This window comes from Mobula birostris, chromosome 6 (assembly GCF_030028105.1).
Source record: "Mobula birostris isolate sMobBir1 chromosome 6, sMobBir1.hap1, whole genome shotgun sequence".
NCBI classification, from domain to species: Eukaryota; Metazoa; Chordata; class Chondrichthyes; order Myliobatiformes; family Myliobatidae; genus Mobula; species Mobula birostris.
Genome location: NC_092375.1, coordinates 69404026 through 69424761, shown reverse-complemented (window position 1 = coordinate 69424761; position 20736 = coordinate 69404026). Strand labels below are relative to the sequence as shown.

The following is a 20736-nucleotide window of genomic DNA, read 5'->3' as shown; positions in this document are numbered from 1 at the left end:
ATCGTCAGTGAAGAGGACATGTTATCTCCAATCCACACAGACTGTGGTCTTCCGGTTAGGACGCGAGGATCCAATTGCAGAGAGCAGTATAGAGGCCCAGGTTCTGCAACTTCTCAATCAGGATTGTGGGAATGATAGTGTTAAATGCTGAGCTATAGCTGATTGACGTTAGGTGTTTGTGTTGTCCAGGTGGTGCAAAAAAGGTTGGGGACCCCTGCTGTAGGCGCTCCTGTGCTTCCCTTGTCCAAGCCTTCTTGGTCCTCACCACTGGTGCTGCAGTCTTCAGTCTCTGCCTATACTCAGGGAGTAGAAGTACAGCCAGGTGATCAAACTTCCCAAAGTGAGGGCGAGGAATAGTGCGGTAGGCATTCTTGGTAGTGATGTAACAATGGTCCAGTGTATTGTTTCCTCTGGTATTGCAAGTTATCTGTTGATGGTAATTGCTTAGTGATTGTTTCAGACTGGCCTTGTTAAAATCTCCCAAAACAATGGTGAAGGCGTTAGGGTGCACTGTTTCGTGCATGTTGATCCCATTGCTCAGATAATCTAAAGCCTGCTTGACATTGGCCTGGGGTGGAATGTAAACTGCTACCAGAATGAACCCAGAGAACTCCAGTGGTAAGTAAAAAGGATGACACTTTACTGCTAGATACCCCAGGTCTGGTGAGCAGAATTAGGACAGCACTGATACATTTGTGCAAAGAAGAGTTGATCATGAGGCATACTCCTCCACCTCTGCTTTTGAGAGACTCTATAAATCTATCCTGACGGTGTAGAGTAAACCCGTCAATCTGAATCGCTGCATCCAGTACGGAAGAGGTTAACCAGGATTCCGTGAAACAAAGGACACACGCAATCCTAATGTCCCTCTGATTCAGCACCCTGGCTCTGAGAGCAACGATTTTATTCACCAGAGACTGCACGTTCACCAGCAAGATCGTCGGTATAGGGAGTTTAAAACCCTGTTTCCTTAAACGCACTTGTAATCCTGATCTTCACCCACGCTTTCTCAGAGGTTTTCTCCGTGGGCCCTCCTGATCACAGACTGTGTTGTTTCTGTCCGTTTTAAGCAGCGATAGTTTGTTTAAATGCATTAAGACATCTTTGTTGACTGTACTGACCTTGGAAGCAGTTGTGCTTTTTAGCTGTAACAGGCTGAAATAGGAATATTTAATTGTATCCATTGAGAGTACTGCTACTACTCAAGTCACACCTAGGCGCCCTGGAACAAAGATGTATTGTTGAAGCTTTATAAGGCATTGGTCAGACCACATTTAGTGTATTATGAGTAGTTTTGGGCCTCTTACCTAAGAAAAAAATGTGCTAGAATTAAAGAGGGGCCAGAGGACGTTCACGGTTCCGGGAGTTAAATTATTAACATATCAGGAGTGTTTGGTGGCCCTGGGCCTGTACTTGCTGGAGTTTAGAAGAACGTGGGGGGATTTCATTGAAACCTATGATGTGGAGAGGATGCTTCCTACTGTGGGTACGTCTAGGATGAGAGGGCACAGCCTCAAAATAAAGGGCATACATTTAGAACAGAGATGTGGAGGAATTTCTTCAGCCAGAGGGTAGTGAATCTGTGGAAGTCATTGCCAAGGTTGGCTGTGGAGGCCAAGTCATTAGATATAATCAAAGCAGAGTTTGATAGGTTCTTTATTAGCTAGGGTGGCAACAGTTATGGGGAGAAGGCAGGACAAAGGGGTTGAGAAAGATAATAAATCAGCCAAATGGAATGGAGAAGCAGACCTGAATGAGCTGAATGGCCCAACTCTGCCCCTATCTCTTATGGTCTTAGGGTTTAAATCAACAAATTCATATTAAAGCCCCTTTGAAATAGTCTTATTTTTCCAGGTATTGTGATAAAACTGCCTACTGATCTTGAATTGGTATTCAGTAATTGAAGTCCTGAAAAATAGCTCTTGTCAAAATGCTGCTGCTCTCCAGCCCCTACATCAAACGAATGGATTGAATACCTGCAAGTTCTCTTGATGAAACTATTTCGCTTTCTTCATTTCCTTGCACTCTAAGTGGAGGACAAATTCCAATGCCTACTAAATAGGATATCACAATGGGATACACCTTTCACTTATCCAGAGATATTTGACTGTCGGATTACAGAACAAATAAACTGCAATCACTATGTGACTTCAAAGCACTTTCCCAGAAGCAGTGGAGCATACATACTTCACTTTCTCTACTGTGCTCAACTCAGTCATTCTGATTAATAGGATCCTCGTTCTTCTGTTAAATCTGTTTCTAAAAGTTTAGAATTGGACAACACCCAAGGCTTAAGAAAGAAATCATTCTTAGCTGTAAGTTGGAAGTAATACTGTATAACTCACAATTCGAATGACCTTTTCACTTTTCATTTGAGTTTGAAAGCTGCACGTTGTAGAGCCCAAAAGGACACTGCTAAGTAGTAAGCAGAATTTGAGCAAAATAAAATACAAGTCAATACTAACAAGGACTTCATAAGCCCGCAGAAGATGGTTACACGCGGTAATTGACCGTGAAAGTCATCACATCGTAACTACCAGATGCTGATCCAAAGAAGCATTATATCAAGCAATGATCACATCAGCCTTGGTTCTCAATCCTCACAGATGGCATGCTCTCAACAAGTGGGATTAATACTGAGCCCTTCAATTTCTTTTACAATTTTAGCTTAGCTCTCTGACATCATCTTAGAGATTTATAAAATCATGAAAACTTAAGCTTAAGGTGAGAGACAAAGATTTAAAAGGAGACTTCAGGAGCAACTTTTCTCATATAAGAGGTGGCAGGTACATGGAACGAGCTACCAGAGGAAGTCATAGATGTCGAAACAATTACAAAGTTTAAAAAGTATTTGGACAGGATCATGAATAGGAGAAGTTTAGAGGGACATGGGCCAAATAGAGGCAAATGGAACAAAATCAGGGCAGCACAGTGGCTGGCTTGAATGAGTTTGGCCAAAGAACCTGTTTCCATGCTGGCTAAGGTGCAAGACCAGCACAGTGCTGTAGCGTTTAATAATGCTTTACAGCATTAGTTATCAGAAGATTGGGTTCAATTCCCACTGCTGGCTATAAGTATATGTGTTCCCCCCATGAGCACGTGGGTTTCCTCCAGGTGCTCCAATTTCTTCCCAGATTCCAAAAAACATATATATGAGTTAGGGTTATTTGTTTATTCATTTAGAGATACGCACAGTGATCGGCCCTTCCGGGGCGTGAGCCCACACTGCCCAATTCCCCACATGTGACCAATTAACCTAGTAACCCGCACATCTTTAGAATGTGGGAGGACAGCAAAACAGCTAGAGGAAACCCACATGGTCATGGGGAGAACATAGAGACAGCAGCAGAGCTGAATCCAGATCGCTGACACTGTAATAGCATGATCCAAACTGTTACGCTACCATGCCGTCCCAAGTTTGTGCCATGTTGGCACCAGAAGGAGGGCGACAGTTGTGGGCTGCCCCCAGCATATCTTCGAGCTGTGCTGGTTATTGATGGAAACAATGCATTTCACTGTATGTTTTGATGTCCATGAATCAAATAAAGCTAATTTAAATCTATGATTCTATCCAATGTAGCTTCCCTCTATTACTATTTGTGTACGTATTTTGGTGTTAACGTTCACCTATTTCCCATATAGTCAATCACAACAGATTTGCTATTTAACATCCCTAACCATTTCCTATTTTCATGATTTCACGATTTTCCTCTCCAAATGCCAATCACATTGCTCTGATGAAAGCACTTGTGACAGGTACTAAATAAATTTACTATGGTACCTGTCACAAGTGCTTTCAGTGTGGAATGTGGAATGTCTCATCTGCCCTTCACAGCAACAATTTCAAACTCAAGAGACTCTGCAGAAGCTGGAAATCCAGAGTGACACATACAAAATGCTAGAAGAACCAACAGGTCAAGCAGCATCTATGGAGAGGAATAAAGGAAGAATGGTCTCAGCCAGAAACATCAACTCTTTATTCTTCTCCATAGATACTGCCTGACCTGCCAAGTTCTTCCAATATGTTGCATGTGTTACTCTAATAATTTCAAACTCCCTCTCTCTTGGAAGATAACCACTCTAACCCTTTCCATATACTATATCAAGCAGTAGTAAATCAAGGCAACTGGACTTGCTGTGTTCTCTAGAAGACGTTTTGTCACTTGTCCGAGAAGCTTCTTCAGTTCTGATCCATGGTGGGTAGATTTCCAGCTTATAAACTCTGTGAGTTGTTTGAAGGTGATTGCCCATACTACAACAAGAGTGAGTCTTATCACCGGCTCTAATCACAGTGACCTCACTATCCCTACATTTTATTCATTTATATATTTATGCGATGTGGGGCCATTTAGGGAGGCCAACATTTATTTCCCACTGACAAATATCCCTAAGACGCTCTTGATGAGTGATGTTCATGAAGTGCTATCCACTTGGTGGTGATTTTTCCAGTATGTTGTTTGAGAACCAAAGCTTTTCTTGCGTCTCACTTAAAGTTCTCCTCATAAACTCCTTCTTAAGCACAACAACAACTTGTTGAAACCTCCACACTTTAGTTTTTAAATTAATTTTTCACTCACTTTCAGTGACTTATGTTATTCCCACATTAAATATTTGAAAGACTATATCTGATAATTTCTATCTTTCCACCATTAAGATTCAAGATTCAAAACCATTTATTGTCATTCTCCTGTGCACTAGTGTAAAGGAGAATAAAATAATTGTTACTCTGGGTCCGATGTACCGTAAAAAAAACAATACTATAAAACACATTGTGCAAGTAACTGATATATACATACAGTGTCATGCAAAAGTTTGGGCACCCTGGTCAAAATGTCTGTTACTGTGAATAGCTAACCAAGTAAAAGATGACCTGATTTCCAAAAGGCACAAAGTTAAAGGTGACACATTTCTTTAATATTTTAAGCAAGATTACTTTTTTATTTCCATCTTTTACAGTTTCAAAATAACAAAAAAAGAAAAGGTCCGGAAGCAAAGGTTCAGGCACCCTGCATGGTCAGTACTTAGTAACACCCCCTTTGGCAAGTATCACAGCTTGTAAACACTTTCTGTAGCCAGCTAAGAGTCTTTCAATTCTTGTTTAGGGGATTTTCGCCCATTCTTCCTTGCAAAAGGCTTCCAGTTCTGTGAGATTCTTGGGTCGTCTTGCTCTTTTGAAGTCTATCCACGGATTTTCGATGATGTTTAGGTCGGGGGACTGTGAGGGCCATGGCAAAACCTTCAGCTTGCGCCTCTTTAGGTAGTCCATTGTGGATTTTGAGGTGTGTTTAGGATCATTATTCTGTTGTAGAAGCCATCCTCTTTTCATTTTCAGCTTTTTTACAGACAGTGTGATGTTTGCTTCCAGAATTTGCTGGTATTTAATTGAATTAATTCTTCCCTCTACCAGTGAAATGTTCCCGTGCCACTGGCTGCAACACAAGCCCAAAGCATGATCGATCCACCCCTGTGCTTAACAGTTGGAGAAGTGTTCCTTTCATGAAATTCTGCACCCTTTTTTCTCCAAACATACCTTTGCTCATTGCAGCCAAGAAGTTCTGTTTTAACTTCATCAGTCCACAGGACTTGTTTCCAAAATGCATCAGGCTTGTTTAGATGTTCCTTTGCAAACTTCTGTTGACTCTTCCATGAAGGTCATATTTGTGCAGGTGTGACTGCACGGTAGAACAGTGCACCAACACTCCAGAGTCTACTAAATCTTCCTGAAGGTCTTTTGCAGTCAAACGGGGGTTTTGATTTGCCTTTCTAGCAATCCTACGAGCAGTTCTTTCCAAAAGTTTTCTTGGTCTTCCAGACCTCAACTTGACCTCCACCGTTCCTGTTAATTGCTATTTCTTAATTACATTACGAACTGAGGAAACAGCTACCTGAAAATGCTTTGCTATCTTCTTCTAGCCTTCTCCTGCTTTGTGGGCATCATTTATTTTAATTTTCAAAGTACTAGGCAGCTGCTTAGAAGAGCCCATGACTGCTGGTTGTTGGAACATGGTTTGAGGAGTCAGGGTATTTATAAAGCTTTGAAATTTGCATCACTTGGCCTTTCCTAATGATGACTGTGAACAAGCCATAGCCCTAACAAGCTAATTAAGGTCTGAGACTCTGGTAAAAGTTATCTGGGAGCTCAAATCTCTTGGGGTACCCAAACATTTGCATGGTGCTCCTTCCCTTTTTTTCCCACTCTAAAATTGTACAAGACAAAAATAACACATTAATCTTGCTTAAAATGTTGAAAGGAATGTTTCATCTTTAACTTTATGACTTTTGGAGATCAGTTCATCTCCTACTCACTTAACTACTCACAGTAACAGAAATTTTGAACGGGGTGCCCAAGTTCTTGCATGCCACTGTAGACTGATTGTATGTACATAAGGTGACACTAGGTGACATACATGGGGTGGTTTAAATGGGTAGACGTGTTGATCAGCCTGATGGCTTGGGGGAAGTAACCTTTGTTGAGTCTAGTGGTCTTGATAGGGATGCTACTATTATAGTCCATAAGCGGGGTGGGGGGGGGGGGTGAGATCCTTCATGATATTGCAGGCCTTTTTCCAGCGCCTTTTCTGTATATACATCTCTGGTGGTGGATAAGCTGGTGCATTGCGCAGTTTTAACTACCCGTTGTAGAGCTCCCCTGTCCACCACAGTGCAATATTCATTCCACACAGTGATGCAGCATGTTAGGATGCTCTCAACTTTGCATCTGCAGAAGATCTTGAGTATTTATGTACATAGACCAGCTCTCAGCCCGCTTAAACCTTCTCAGAAAGTAGTGGCACTGGTGAGCTTTCTGGATTGTAGAGATTGTGTTCTGGGAACGTGAGAGGTTGTGTGAGATGTGCACTTCCAGGAGTCTGAAAGTGCCACCAGTTTCCACTCCTGTGCCAGCAATGTGAACAAGGGTGTGAGTAGTGCAGGATTTCCTGAAGCAGATAACCATCTCCTTTGTCTTGTTGACATTGAGGAAGAGGTAATTTGCCTGGCACCAGGCCTTGAGCTCCAACACCTCCTCTCTGTAGGCCATTTCATTGTTGTTGGTGATGAGCCCCACCACTATCATGTCATTGGCAAACTTGACAACATGACCATACAACAGACCAGATATTGAGTGAATTAAAAAAATCAAAATCTTATTCTTAGAAACCATACAGAACCCCACCTTCTTATTGATATTGACCTTAAAGCCCATTTTCTTTAAAAAAAAATTCATTTCTTCAGCATGCTCTTGTACAAATCACTCACATCAGTGAAGGCAATATCATGAGTGCCCAAATAAAAACAGCACCCATCCCTATTTCAAGAACATAATAAAATATCTATGACCATGTTGAATAAAAGGGAGCAAAGTGGCCTATCCTATTTATTTCCCGACATGGCAGAGATGGGTCTAGTCCAGATCTTACTCTTTTTGAATAAAGTGGACAATGTAATATATAATTCTGATTATAAGACTAACAAAATGTGTATCAACCCCAACCTGGCCAAAGCTTTAAAAAAAATTGCCTGAGCCAACAGATTCAAAGGCTTCGGCAAAGTCATTAAACTATTAAGAATAGCTAAATTTTCATTACATCTGAGGAGCAGTAATCAAAATGAATCCTTTTTTTGGAAATGCAACGGTCTGCAGATGATCGAATATAAACCCTTGGGTTCCTCTGGGTGCTCCAGTTTCCTCCCACAGTCCAAAAAGGTACCAGGTGGTAGGGTAATTCGTTATTGTAAAATGACCCATGATTAGGCTCGGGTTGAATCAGGGTTTGCTGGATGGTGCAGCTCAAAAGGGCCAGGAGAGCCTATTCCATGCTGTATCTCAATAAATAAAAATAATTTTAAAAAATCTTTCTGGAATAACTCAGTCTTGATTCAGGGTTTCAACCAAAATCATTGATAATTTCTTTCCTCCTCCTGACCCTCTAGATGTTCCAGCAGATTGTATATGGCAACAAATGTTTTTTACCAGTGTGCTTGCAACACTGTGTCCCCGACAGAGTGATCAGCAGCACTGGGGCTCCACAGGGGACTGTCTTGTCTCCCTTTCTCTTCACCATTTACACCTCAGACTTCAACTACTGCACAGAGTCTTGTCATCTTCAGAAGTTTTCGGATGACTCTGCCATAGTTGGATGCATCAGCAAGGGAGATGAGGCTGAGTACAGGGCTACAGTAGGAAACTTTGTCTCATGGTGTGAGCAGAATTATCTGCAGCTTAATGTGAAAAAGACTAAGGAGCTGGTGGTAGACCTGAGGAGAGCTAAGGCACCGGTGACCCCTGTTTCCATCCAGGGGGTCAGTGTGGACATGGTGGAGGATTACAAATACTTGGGGATACGAATTGACAATAAACTGGACTGGTCAAAGAACACTGAGGCTGTCTACAAGAAGGGTCAGAGCCATCTCTATTTCCTGAGGAGACTGAGGTCCTTTAACATCTGTTGGACGATGCTGAGGATGTTCTACGAGTCTGTGGTGGCCAGTGCGATCATGTTTGCTGTTGTGTGCTAGGGCAGCAGGCTGAGGGTAGCAGACACCAACAGAATCAACAAACTCATTCGTAAGGCCAGTGATCTTGTGGGGATGGAGCTGGACTCTCTGACGGTGGTGTCTGAAAAGAGGATGCTGTCCAAGTTGCATGCCATCTTGCTCAATGTCTCCCATTCACTACATAATGTACTGGGTGGGCACAGGAGTACATTCAGCCAGAGACTCATTCCACTGAGATGCAACACAGAGCGTCATAGGAAATCATTCCTGCCTGGGGCCATCAAACTTTACAACTCCTTCCTTGGAGGATCAGACACCCTGAGCCAATAGGCTGGTCCTGGACTTATTTCCTGGCATAATTTACATATTACTATTTAATTATTTATTGTTTTATTACTATTTAATTATTTATGGTGCAACTGTAACGAAAACCAATTTCCCCGGAGATCAATAAAGTATAACTTTGACTATGACTGTGACTATGACTATATGCTAATCTTTTAGACAAATTTTTAGGAAAGCCCTAAGAAATATACAATTCGCCAAATTTTTGGAGTTTAATTGAATTGCCGTATTTTAATATAAGAGCACTGCAGCAATTCTTGGCATGAACTGGAATACTGCCACACTGAGCCCGAGAATAATATATCTAGTTAAAACATTAAAGTCAAAATGCACCTTATAAATCTAATCTTCTCCAATAGCAACTGTCTAAAGCTGAACCATAACTACTGCTGGAAATGTCAACCAGACTATTGTTACCTCCAGATCAGACATACATCTCACACCTGCACTAGTGCATTCATCTCAAAAATTCTCAAATTGTTCCTGTTCTATGTGATCATTCTCAGTACATATAAATGCAACAAACAAAAAAGGATATAATTATAAATCAGAGAGCACTACAGCACAGAAACAAGACTTTCGGCCCATGCTGAACTAGTCCGGGCCGTACAATTCTAATAATCTACAATCTAATTGTAAGGAAATCCTGATGCGTTGGCATCTAGCTCGCAGGATGTTTATTCTCTCCTGCAATCTAGAGCTAGTTATAGAGTCATAGAACACTACAGCACAGAAACAAGCCCTTCGGCCCATCTAGTCCATGTCAAACTATTAATCTATCTAGTCCAATGACCAGCACCCAGACCATAACCCGCCGTACCTCTCCCATCTATGTACCTATCCAAATTTTCCTTCTGTTGAAATCGAACGCGCATCCGCGACTTCTGCTAGCAGCTCATTCCACACGCTCACCACCCTCTGAGTGAAGAAGTTCCCCTTAAATATTTCACCTTTCACCCTTAACCTAGGACTAGTTCTAGTCTCACCCAACCTCGGTGGAAAAAGCCTGCTTGCATTTACCCTATCTATACTCCTCATAATTTTGTATACCTCTTATCAAATGTTCCCGCATTCTCCTACGCTCTAGGGAATATAGTCCTAAGCTATTCAACCCTTCCCTACACTCAGGTCCTCAAGAGCAGGCAACATCCTCGTAAATTTTCTCTGCTTCTTTCAATCTTATTGACATCTTTCCTGCAGGTAGGTGACCAGAACAGGATACAATACTCCAAATTAAGCCTCACTAACGTTTAATACAATTTCAACATAACATCCCAACTCCTGTTCTCAATACTTTGATTTGTGAAGGCCAATATGCCAAAAATCTCTCGTTACGACCCTATCTACCCGTGATTCCACTTTCATCCACTGCCTTGCCTTCATCAACTTTCCTGGTAACTTCCTCAAAAAACCACATAAGATTGAATAGACATGACCTACCACACGCATAGCCATGTTGACTATCCCTAATCAGTCCCTGTCTGTCCAAATACTTAACTATCCAGACTATTAGAATACCTTCCAATAACTTACACACTACCGATGTCAAGCTCACAGACCTATAACTTGCTGGTATATTCTCAGAGCCTTTCTTAAACAACAGAACAATATTAGCTATCCTCCAATCCTCCAGCACCTCACCAGTTGCTAAGGATGTTTTAAATATCTCTGCTACTGGCCCCTGCAGTTTCAGCACCACCTCTCACACTGTCCAGGGGAATACCTTGTCACACCCTGAAGATTTATCCACCCTAGTTTGTCTCAAGTCAGCAAAGATCCTCCTCTGTAATCTGTACATGATCCATAACCTCACTGCTGCTTGCATCACTTCTAAAGACTTGTCCATCTCCTGAGCAAATATAGATGCAAAAAAATATAAGATTACTGCCATCCCTTTCAGCTTCATGCTTAGATATCCACTCTGATCTTCAAGAGGACGAATTTTATCCCCTGCTATCATATTACTCTCAATATATCTGTCGATGCCTTTGGGATTCTCCTTCATCTTGTCTACAAGAGAAGCCTCATGCCTTCTTTTAGCCCCACTGATTTCCTTCTTAAGTTTTCTCCTGCTTTTTTTTATACTCAAGTACCTCATTTGTTCCTTCCTGCCTGTACCCTCTATGCACCTCCTTCTTCATCTTAACCACAGCCTTAATACCACTCAATGTTCTGAGTAATAATTTAGTTAATTATAAAATAGAAATTCAAAAGCACCAATAGAAAGGCTTGTGATATGATCCTAATTTCTTCTTATGTGATGCATTCAAATCTAGCTTTTGCAATTAAATATTTTTCATCACAAGTTTCTAAATGGGTTTTTAATCAAAATAAGGTGTCAGATTGTAGATGGTGCTCATTATGTAATTTTATGAACAGTATGAATAAGAACAATGTGATGATGGGAACGATACTTTACTAACTGATGCCTGCAATATATATACACACATTGATTTTCTAAAGATGATCCTTCAAGGAAGCTAGTACATTCTGGTTTACCTAAGTATAAGCAGTATTGTCTATGAACTAATAACTAACATTACATTCTAATCATAAACACTAAAAATTCTGCAGATGCTGGACATCCAGAGCAACACATACAAAGTGCTGGAGGAACTCAGGAGGTCAGGCAGCATCTATGGGGAAATTAATAAACAGTTGACATTTTGGGCTGAGACCTTACTTCAGGACAAGAAAGGAAGGGGCTAGATGATAGAGTAAAAAGGTGGGGGAGAGGAAGGAGGTGATAGTTGAAGTAAGGTGGGGAAGAAAGGTAAAGGCTGGAGAGGAAGGAATCTGATAGGAGAGGAGGGTGGACCATAAGAGAAAGGGAACGATGAGGGGACCAAGAGGGAAGTGATAGGCCAGTGACAAGAGGAATTCTGTCACTGTTAAGGCGGCAGGAAGATGGGGTGAGCACGTATATTAGGGAAATAGAGGGATGCGGGTGAGGGAAGCATCAATCTCGGAAGCATCTGTTCCCAGGATGCAGCATTCCTTTTCAGGATATCTGATGTAGCCAATGAAAAGGCAGGAATAGCTATGGCCCATGCGGATGCAGGAAGTCTGGAGAAAGTGGGAGGAGATGAAGGATTGAATAATGTTCATGGAGGAGAGAGGAGTGTTGATGTTTTGTCGACACTTCAAGATGGAAAGATCCACAGCAGGCAGAGAACCTGAGCAGGTTGTCCAAGAATAGGAGGAGAAGGGCTGGAGACTGGAGAAGGGGTCATCAGTGCTGGGTGTGAATTTCTTGCCAAAAAAGTGGTCTTAGAGACAGAGGCTCAGCATCGTGCCAGGCACAGAACTCACTAAGGTGCAGGCTGAGGGAGACAAAAGTGAGGACCGTGATGAGAAACTCACTGAGGTGTGGGCAGAGGGAGACGAAGGTGAGGCCCATGATGAGGATAGAGTGTTGCACCTCAGAGAGGGGAAAATCTGAGAGAATAGTGAAGACACGGCATGGATCAGAGGGGGGAAGAGAGTTGGTGGCACCAGAAGAGAGGGGAGAGTTTAGGATGTTCAGGGAAGGTGGGATGGGAGGAAAATGGAGGCTCCATAAAGTTGATGGTAGAGCCTGAGGAATTCAGGGTTGGAGAGTAGTGATGGCGAAAGAGATCCTGGGGACCCAGTAGCAGACAGGAAAGTCTTGTCCTGGAGGCGCAGGCAGCCAAGATCCAGACTACAGAATTGGCAGTCGGAAGGTGTCCAGGGTCATAGGAACTGGAGCTGGTGGCAATGGAATCTGAAGTCCGGTTCCATTTGGGGTCGTTGGAACTGGGATTAGCAACAATTGTATCACAGGTTCAGTTAAGTCCAGGGCCGTTGAAGCAGGGGTTGAACTAAGTCGCAGTCTGGGAGCTTCCAATTGAATTTAGATCCAAACAGGAAGCAGCAGGGATCACGCTCTGGGGGCATCCAGGGATGTCAGTACTGGAGTTGGAGACAGCAGGATCCACTGTCTGGAGATGGACAATCTTCTGATCCTTACTGGATGCCAGGAAGGTAAGAAATTGACAGCTGAAGTTGGGGGTCCAGCAGAGGATGAACTATCAGAGAGGTTCATGACAGGCAGAAGAGAGGGAGACCTGGAGCTGTGTTAGAGACTGAGACAGGGTCACCAGGTATTTCTGCACCGCCGAGAGGGTGGCGCATAGAATTTGGAGGGAGAAACCACGGGAGAAATAGGTAATTGAACGCGAATACCTGGGACCCTTGGTGGGTCCAAACCGAGTGACCTGAAAACGGAGCTGGATGCCAGGTGGTACAAGATGGCAGCAAAGTCAAATTCCCAGGAAGGATAAGTGGCTGTGGTAGCAAGTCTTGGTGAGTACATGGTCAAAGAGTCGGAGGGTAGCAGAGATCACAGAGAAGGAGGCTCTCACTGAACTCCATGCGAATTACATGCTAATATCTGATTTTTTTCCTGCGGGCTGTATTTACCCCTCCTTCCCCAAATGAAAGAAATCAAGAATATTATAAAAAAAATGTTCAATTGCTATGCCGTGATTTCTGAAAGGAGACTGTAAAAGATCTTTTCAATAGGCAAGTAGCATTAAATAGTTTTTTATATGCACTGCAAGTGAAGTAAAATGAGAGCTTTTTCCAGAATTAAAACTTTATGCAGCCAATTTTTCTCTCCAAATGTTGAACATTCCACAGCACACTTCTATCCTGTAATCTCAGCATCAAATCTATAGAATACATGAACCCAAACTCAGAAAATTACTGACATTCTTGAGATTTGCACTCATTGCATCAACCATTACACTAATTCCGGCAAAGCTCCAAGGACTACTGTATATCAACTTGGAAAACATTGAATTGGGTGTGTCTTCCCATTAATTCCAGAAGAAATTTTTACTCTAAGACTTGGTTCAAGGACTTATTTTTATTTACTCCTCCAATGTAGTTCTCAGAAGTCAGGATTGGGGTGATAACAAACAATACTAATGACTAAAATTATTACTGTACAAGTCTAAACAAGGATTAAAATACAGTAGAGGAATGAAACAGACTTGTGAAGAGTGGTTTACAGAATAAAGTTCTTAATTACGCAACAGCAGAACCGTCAAAACAATTACCATCATCGAACACCTCAACTTAACAATAAGCTGCACTTTCTATATATTTCCCAAATGTTAAAGTTAAGAATTTTATTGCAAGTAACATCTAGTTAATCTGTCATATAGATTAAGAAAACTGTAACCCTAACCTTTACGATAGGCAAAGTGAAATTCTATAATCATTTTTCTTAAGAAAACTGAACTACCTTTAGATGAAGCTAGACCTCCTTCTTTAACATCTGTAATAATCATTTTTTGGTGTGATTCTTCCTCTTCAACTAAAGAGACACAAAATCCTAAAGGAAGAAAGGAATGCTAGTTATTTAAAGAAAATTACAATAAATAAATATTTTATAACAATACAAACTTTAGTCCAAAAAATACTTAATATTTTACATCATAATAAACAAGGAGATTTGATGAAACAGTAAAATTCACAGGGAAAATGCTGATAATTGTTAACAGCTGATTATAATTAATTAATTGAATTTCAAAGGTACAAATGTTAGAGTTTTCTTATGACAGTTGACAGGGAATTTACCATTGTGCACTGGGCACTTGCAGCAAATAGAGTAATAGAATTATCTTTCCAAACCACAGTAATTCATGCAATATGAATACCTCACCAAGGTCATCAAATACATCAATTGAAACATCTACAGTGATGCTAGGAAGTTTGTGAACCCTGTAGAATTTTCTCTATTTCTGCATAAATATACCCTCAAATGTGATCAGATCTTCACGCAAGTCCTAAAATTAAAGAGAACCTAATTAAATAAATAACACGAAAAACATTATACTTTTTCATTTATTTATTGAGAAAAATGATCCAATATTACATGTACTTGTTGGAAAAAAGTATGTGAACCATTGCTTTCAGTAACTGGTGTGACTGCACCCACCCCGCCCCCCCCACCCGTACAGCAATAACTTCAACCAATCATTTCTGGTAAGTGTTGTTCAGTCCCGCACATCGGCTTAGAAGAGTTTTAGGACATTCCTCCTTACAAATCTGCTTCAGCTCTGGGATTGGTGGGTTTCCTTGCATGAACTGCTTGCTTCAGGTCCTTCCACAACATTCCTATAGGATTCAGGTCAGGATTTTGACTTGGCCATTGGAAAACACAGATTTTCTTCCTTTTAAACCATTCTGTTGCTGGTTTACTCTTGTGTTTCGGATCATTGTCTTGTTGCATTATCCAGCTTCTACTAAGCATCAGGTGACAGATTGCTACCCTGACATTCTCCTGTAAAATGTCTTGATACAATTTTGAATTCATTGCTCCCTCAACCACTGCAAGCTATACAGGCCCTGAAACAGCAAAGCAGTCCCAAACCATGATGCTCCTTCCACCATGTTTCACAGTTCGGATGATGTTTTGGTGTTGGTGTGCAGTGCCCTTTTTCCTCCAAACATAATAATGTGCATTTCTGCCAAAAAGTTCAACTTTTGTCTCATCTGTCCACAGAACATTGTCCTAGAAGCATTGTAGAATACACAGGTGGTCTTTTCCAAAATTGAGACATGGAGCAATGTCTTTTTTTTTGGAGAGCAGTAGTTTCCTCTGTGGTATCCTTCCATGAACCCCAACAGTAACCTGACTTTGTGTGTCTTTTTTATAGGGCACAGCAGCTCTACAACCAACACCTCCTATCTTATCTCATTAATTGGTACAGCTGACTCCAAGTAGCTGTTGTCTGTAGAAAGCATTACCCCAGAGGTTAACATACTTTTTCCAACAAGTACATGTTTCTCAATAACTAAATGAACAAGTAGAACATTTTTGCGTTACTTATTTAATTGGGTTCTGTTTATCTAGTTTTAGGACTTAACATGAAAATCGGATCACATTTTAGGTTATATTTATGCAGAAATAGAGAAAATTCTACAGGGTTCACAAACCTCCTAGCACCACTATAAATCACCAGAATGGAAGGAATGTTTAATGTAATGCTGATCTCTACTATTTGGTTGCAGCTGAAATAAAACTAATTTTCTCCATAAGTTCTTTGCTAAAGCTACAATGCATGCGCCCAAAGTTGTTTTAGTCCTGGGTCACCTATTTTGCACATGGGACAGTTAAGACTATAAGAACATAAGAAATGGAAGCAAGGGTAGTCCAATATAGCTCTTTGTGGTTTTTCTGCCATTGAGTAAGGTCATGATTAATTGCAACTCCCATTTTTCTGCTTGAACATTGAACTCTACAATAGTCCAATTGTGTCAGTCATGGTGACCGTGAAGTAACTGGGTTGTCAGAATCACGTTGATTAATCAATGCCCTTAAGAAAAAGAAATATGTATTGCTTCACAGTCTGGGATGTAACTCCGGACTCAAAGCAATATGCATGGCCCTTAACTAATCTCTGAAATGCCCTGGATGGCTCTCAGTTCTTAGGGACAGACAGACAATATCAATCCAGTGCTTGCTTGTGGCATCCATATGCTACACAATAAACATAATTCAACATAATTCAATTTTTCATATTACCATAACCAAGAAAAGCATTGATATAGGATTTCAATATTTTTTGGATCAACCAACGGAATTTTGTTTAGTAGTGAACTGGAGAATATATTGGGACGCTTTTTCATTGTTAATAAAGTACAAGTGCTCTGCAGCACCACATAGTGGTCATCTTTTTTTTCTCCAGCAACATGAAATCTTGGAAAATAAATCCGAGAAGGTGGGTATTAACACCAGTGCATCTTTTTGTATTTCAGTTGTACATCCACTTCTTTCTCCCTGTCCAATTATTATTTCATATTTTTCTTCATCAAAATGTAAAAATAAAGTGAATATAAACAGCCATAAATGCCCAAATATACTATTTCAAATGATCTGTTATAAAGATTATCCCTCTCATGCAACCAAAGTTCACATGAAGGTGGTTCACTTTGTTCACTAGGTTGCTGTTGATTCATCTGAACAGCAATCCAAAATGAATCCCTTCCTCCATAAGGATGGGCTTATGAGGCACCAGGAGCCTAAGCCATCTCCCAATATAAGACAAGCTTGTTCTCAGTAACCAAAACATTTAGGTTAGAAAAAGATTGCAGATGCTGTAATTTGGAGTGAAAATGAAATTGATGGTGGAATTCAAACTATTTTGGAATATCAAACCAGCATAGGACTTATACTTTGAACGATAAGGCACGAGGGGGAGCGGTAGAACAGCGGGACCTAGGAATATAACTGCATAGCTGATTGTTCAAATCATAGTTAATTGACAAGTAGACAGGGTGGTGAAAAAAACACTTAGCACACTGGTATTCATCAATCAGGGCAATGAGTAAAGGAATACAGGCATCATGTTGTAGTTGTGTAAGGCATTGGTGAGACTGGACTTGGAGTACTGTACACAGTTTGGGTTGCCCTACTGCAGAAAAGATGTGGGTGTGATGGTATTGGGTTTGCTGACCACAAAGTTCTAAACTCTAACGAAGTCCTATCTGATATCAATAGCCATGAGTACCCTCACTGAAGGGAGGGGAGGTTATACTGTTCATTCCCTAGTTTAACATCAACAGTGAGTTTAGCTGTCGGTAACCACTATTTGATCCCCTCTCCCCACCAAGTAGAAGATACTTCCAGTCAACAAAGTAGCTTAAATCACAATTCATTTACTTTCAGTGATACATGTTCAAATCTAAACAACACTCTTAAAACTCATTTAAAACTCACAGAGGATTTCTATCTTATAAAAGATTTCAAAATTACAAATCCTTTCTAATAGACAAAGGATTTCCAAGACTCAGGTACAATTCCTATAAGCTATAAGAGACATAACAGCAATGCAGATGAACCAGTCATCTGTTGTAGAAATTGAAGCCAGAGAAAAGGACTCTAATTCACCCTGGGTTTCTTTCATCCTGCTTGATGTTCCTTACCCCATTCCTAATAAGCCTGAACTGCCCTCTACGTTTACACAGTTTCTTTGCCACTTAGGTGGCTTCACACACGTGATATTCTTTCAGATACCTTTTAACACAATCAATGTAAAAGCTTCTTGGAGACACAGATCCCAGGTCACCTCAATAATGGTGTGAAGCTAACTTCCTTGAGTACATAAACCTTCCAACTTACTAATAGGTCAGTTATTAATGTGCTAAGTGATTGCCTCCATCTGGTCTACAAGCTTCCTTCAACTGAATAATTTATCCAGCATTGCCTAGTTTAATACAGGCCAAATTAAATAATCAGTTGTCTTATAATGCACCTCTTCAGCAATAAGATAGGTGTGAGGTTGCCAACATCTTGTTATATTGACAGTGGATGTTTGCAAAACTGTGTTTTTTCAACTTCAAACTGACTACTGCTTTCCATTTATATTAGGAACTGAAAAATGGCCCCTGTTTATGATAAAAGCTGGACAATGAATATTAGTTGAAAGTTTAACTTACAACTGTTTGATCTTTACAAGTGGCAGCTGCTGTGTCTAGAAAGCTAAGCTTAGCAAAACACAGGAGGTACCCTGGCCCAGGAAGTCAATAACCATCACATGATTAAAACGGAAAAGAGTGCAGAGAAGATTTACAAAGATGTTGTCATGAACTGAAGACCTGAGTTACAGGGAGAGTTTAGCTACGCCAGTTCTTTATTCCCTTGAATGTAAGAGAATGAAGACACATAGTCCTTTTTTATTGTCATTTAGTAATACATGCATTAAGAAATGATACAATATTTCCTCCGGTGTGATATCACAAAGCTTCTTTGAATGAGAGGGGACGGTGCAGAGGTCCTGTATGACAGAGCTATAAACAGTAAAGGAGACATTCAGTGATGGAGCAAGTGAAGTCAAGTGAAGTTATCCCCTTTGGTTCGAGAGCCTAATGGTTGAGGGGTAATAACTGTTCATGAACCTGGTGGTGTGGGATCTGAGGCTCCTGTACCTCTTCCTAATGGCAGCAGCGAGAAGAGAGCATGACCTTGGTGGTGGAGGTCCTTGATGATCGTTGCTGCTTTCCTGCAACAGCACTCAGTGTAGATGTGCTCAGTGGTGGGGAGGGCTTTACCTGAGATGGACAGGGCTGTGTCCACTACATTTTATAGCACTTTCCATTCAAGGGCATCGGTGTTTCGTACCAGTCAATGTACTCTCCACTGCACATCTGTAGAAGTTTATCAAAGTTTTTGATGACATGCAGAATCTTCTCAAAATTCTAAGAAAGTAGAGGTGTTGCCGTGCTTTCTTCGTAATGGCACTTATAAAACATGGAACATAGAATAGTACAGCACAGTACAGGCCCTTTGGCCCACAATGTTGTGCCGATCCTTAAACCCTGCCTCCCATAATAGAACATAGAATAGTACAGCACAGTACAGGCCCTTCGATGTGCTGGACTCAGGAAAAATCCTCTGAAATGATAACACCGAGGAAATTAAAGTTGATAATGCTCTCCAACTCGGATACCCAATGAGAACTGGCTGATGGACCTCCAGTTTCCTCCTCCTGAGGTCAGTAATCTGCTCCTTGGTCTTGCTGACATTGAGTGAGAGATTGTTGTTGCATCATTCAGCCAGATTTTCAATCTCCCTCCAATAATGCTGATTCTTCACCACCTTTAATTTGGCCAATGACAGTGGTGTCTTCAGCAAATTGAAATATGGTATTGGAGCTGTGTTTAGCCTCACAGCCGTAAGTATAAGGCAAGTAGAGCAGGGGACTAGGCACACAGCCTTGTGGTGTACCTGTGCTGATGGAGATTGTGGAGGAGATGTTGTTGCCAATCCGAACGGACTGGGGTCTGCAAGTGAGGAAACCGAGAATCCAGTTGCACAAAGGGATATTGAGGCCAAGGTATTGAAGCTCATTGATTAGTTTTGAGGGGATGATAGTATTGAATGCTGAGCTGTAGTCAATGAAAAGCACCCTGATGTATGCATCTTCACTGTCTAGATGTTCCAGGGTTGAGTGAAGAGCTAACAAAGTGGCATCTGCTATTGACCTATTGTAATGGTAGGTGAATTGGAGTGGATCTAAGTTGCTTCTCAGGCAGGAGCGATATGCTTCATCACAAAGCACTTCACCACAATCGATCAAAGTGCTATGGATGATAGTCATTAATGCAGGTTACCATGTTCTTATTACGCACCAGTATAATTGAAGCCTGCTTGAAGCAGGTGAGTATCTCAGACTGCGAAAACGAGAGGTTAAAAATATCAGTGAACACTCTAGCCAGTTGATCAACACTCCAGTACTCGGCCAGCTACCCCATCAGAGACAGATGCTTTCCATGGGTTCACCCTCCTGAAATTGCAGGGTCATCAGGGGCTGTGGGAGTTTGTGAAGGTGCCTCCATGGCTTGACAGTCAAAGTGAGCACAAAAGGCACTGAGCTCATCTGGGAGCAAAGCCTTGTTGTCACTTATGTTGCTTGTTTCCACTTTGCAGGAGATGATAGCATTCAAGCCCTGCCACAGCTGTCGAGCATCCTTCAGTGATTCAAGTTTGACCCGGAATTGCCACTTCACACATGGGATGGCTTTCCAGAGATCGTACCTGGACCTCTAGTATTTTACTTGGTCACCAGTCCTGAATGCGACTGATCTGGCCATCAGCAGTTTGCGGATCTCATCTTTCATCCAAGCTTCTGTTCGGGGAAGACTCTGAATGATATTGTGGGGTCACACTCATCTACGAGAGTTTTTATAAAGTCTGTGACAACCATGGGGTATTGGCTCAGGTCCTCTGATGAGTCCTTGAACATGGCCCAGTCCATTGGCTTGAAGCAATCTTGTAGCCACTCCTCTACCTCCCGTGACCACCTCTTTGTTGTCCCTATCTCTGGAGCCTTGCTCTATAGCCTTTGCTTATATTCAGGACAG

The 20736-nt window shown here is 41.4% G+C and overlaps 1 protein-coding gene across 9 annotated transcripts in view; it reads right to left on the bottom strand.

The window, feature by feature from the left end:
* Positions 1-20736, bottom strand: part of LOC140199090 (rho guanine nucleotide exchange factor TIAM1-like) — a 299957-nt gene that overhangs the window by 133585 nt on the left and 145636 nt on the right. For all 9 annotated transcript variants that reach the window (XM_072260579.1, XM_072260580.1, XM_072260582.1 and 6 more), the window contains one exon: positions 14114-14203. In XM_072260579.1, the coding sequence (XP_072116680.1) occupies positions 14114-14203 (90 nt within the window). The remainder of the gene's footprint in view (positions 1-14113; positions 14204-20736) is intronic.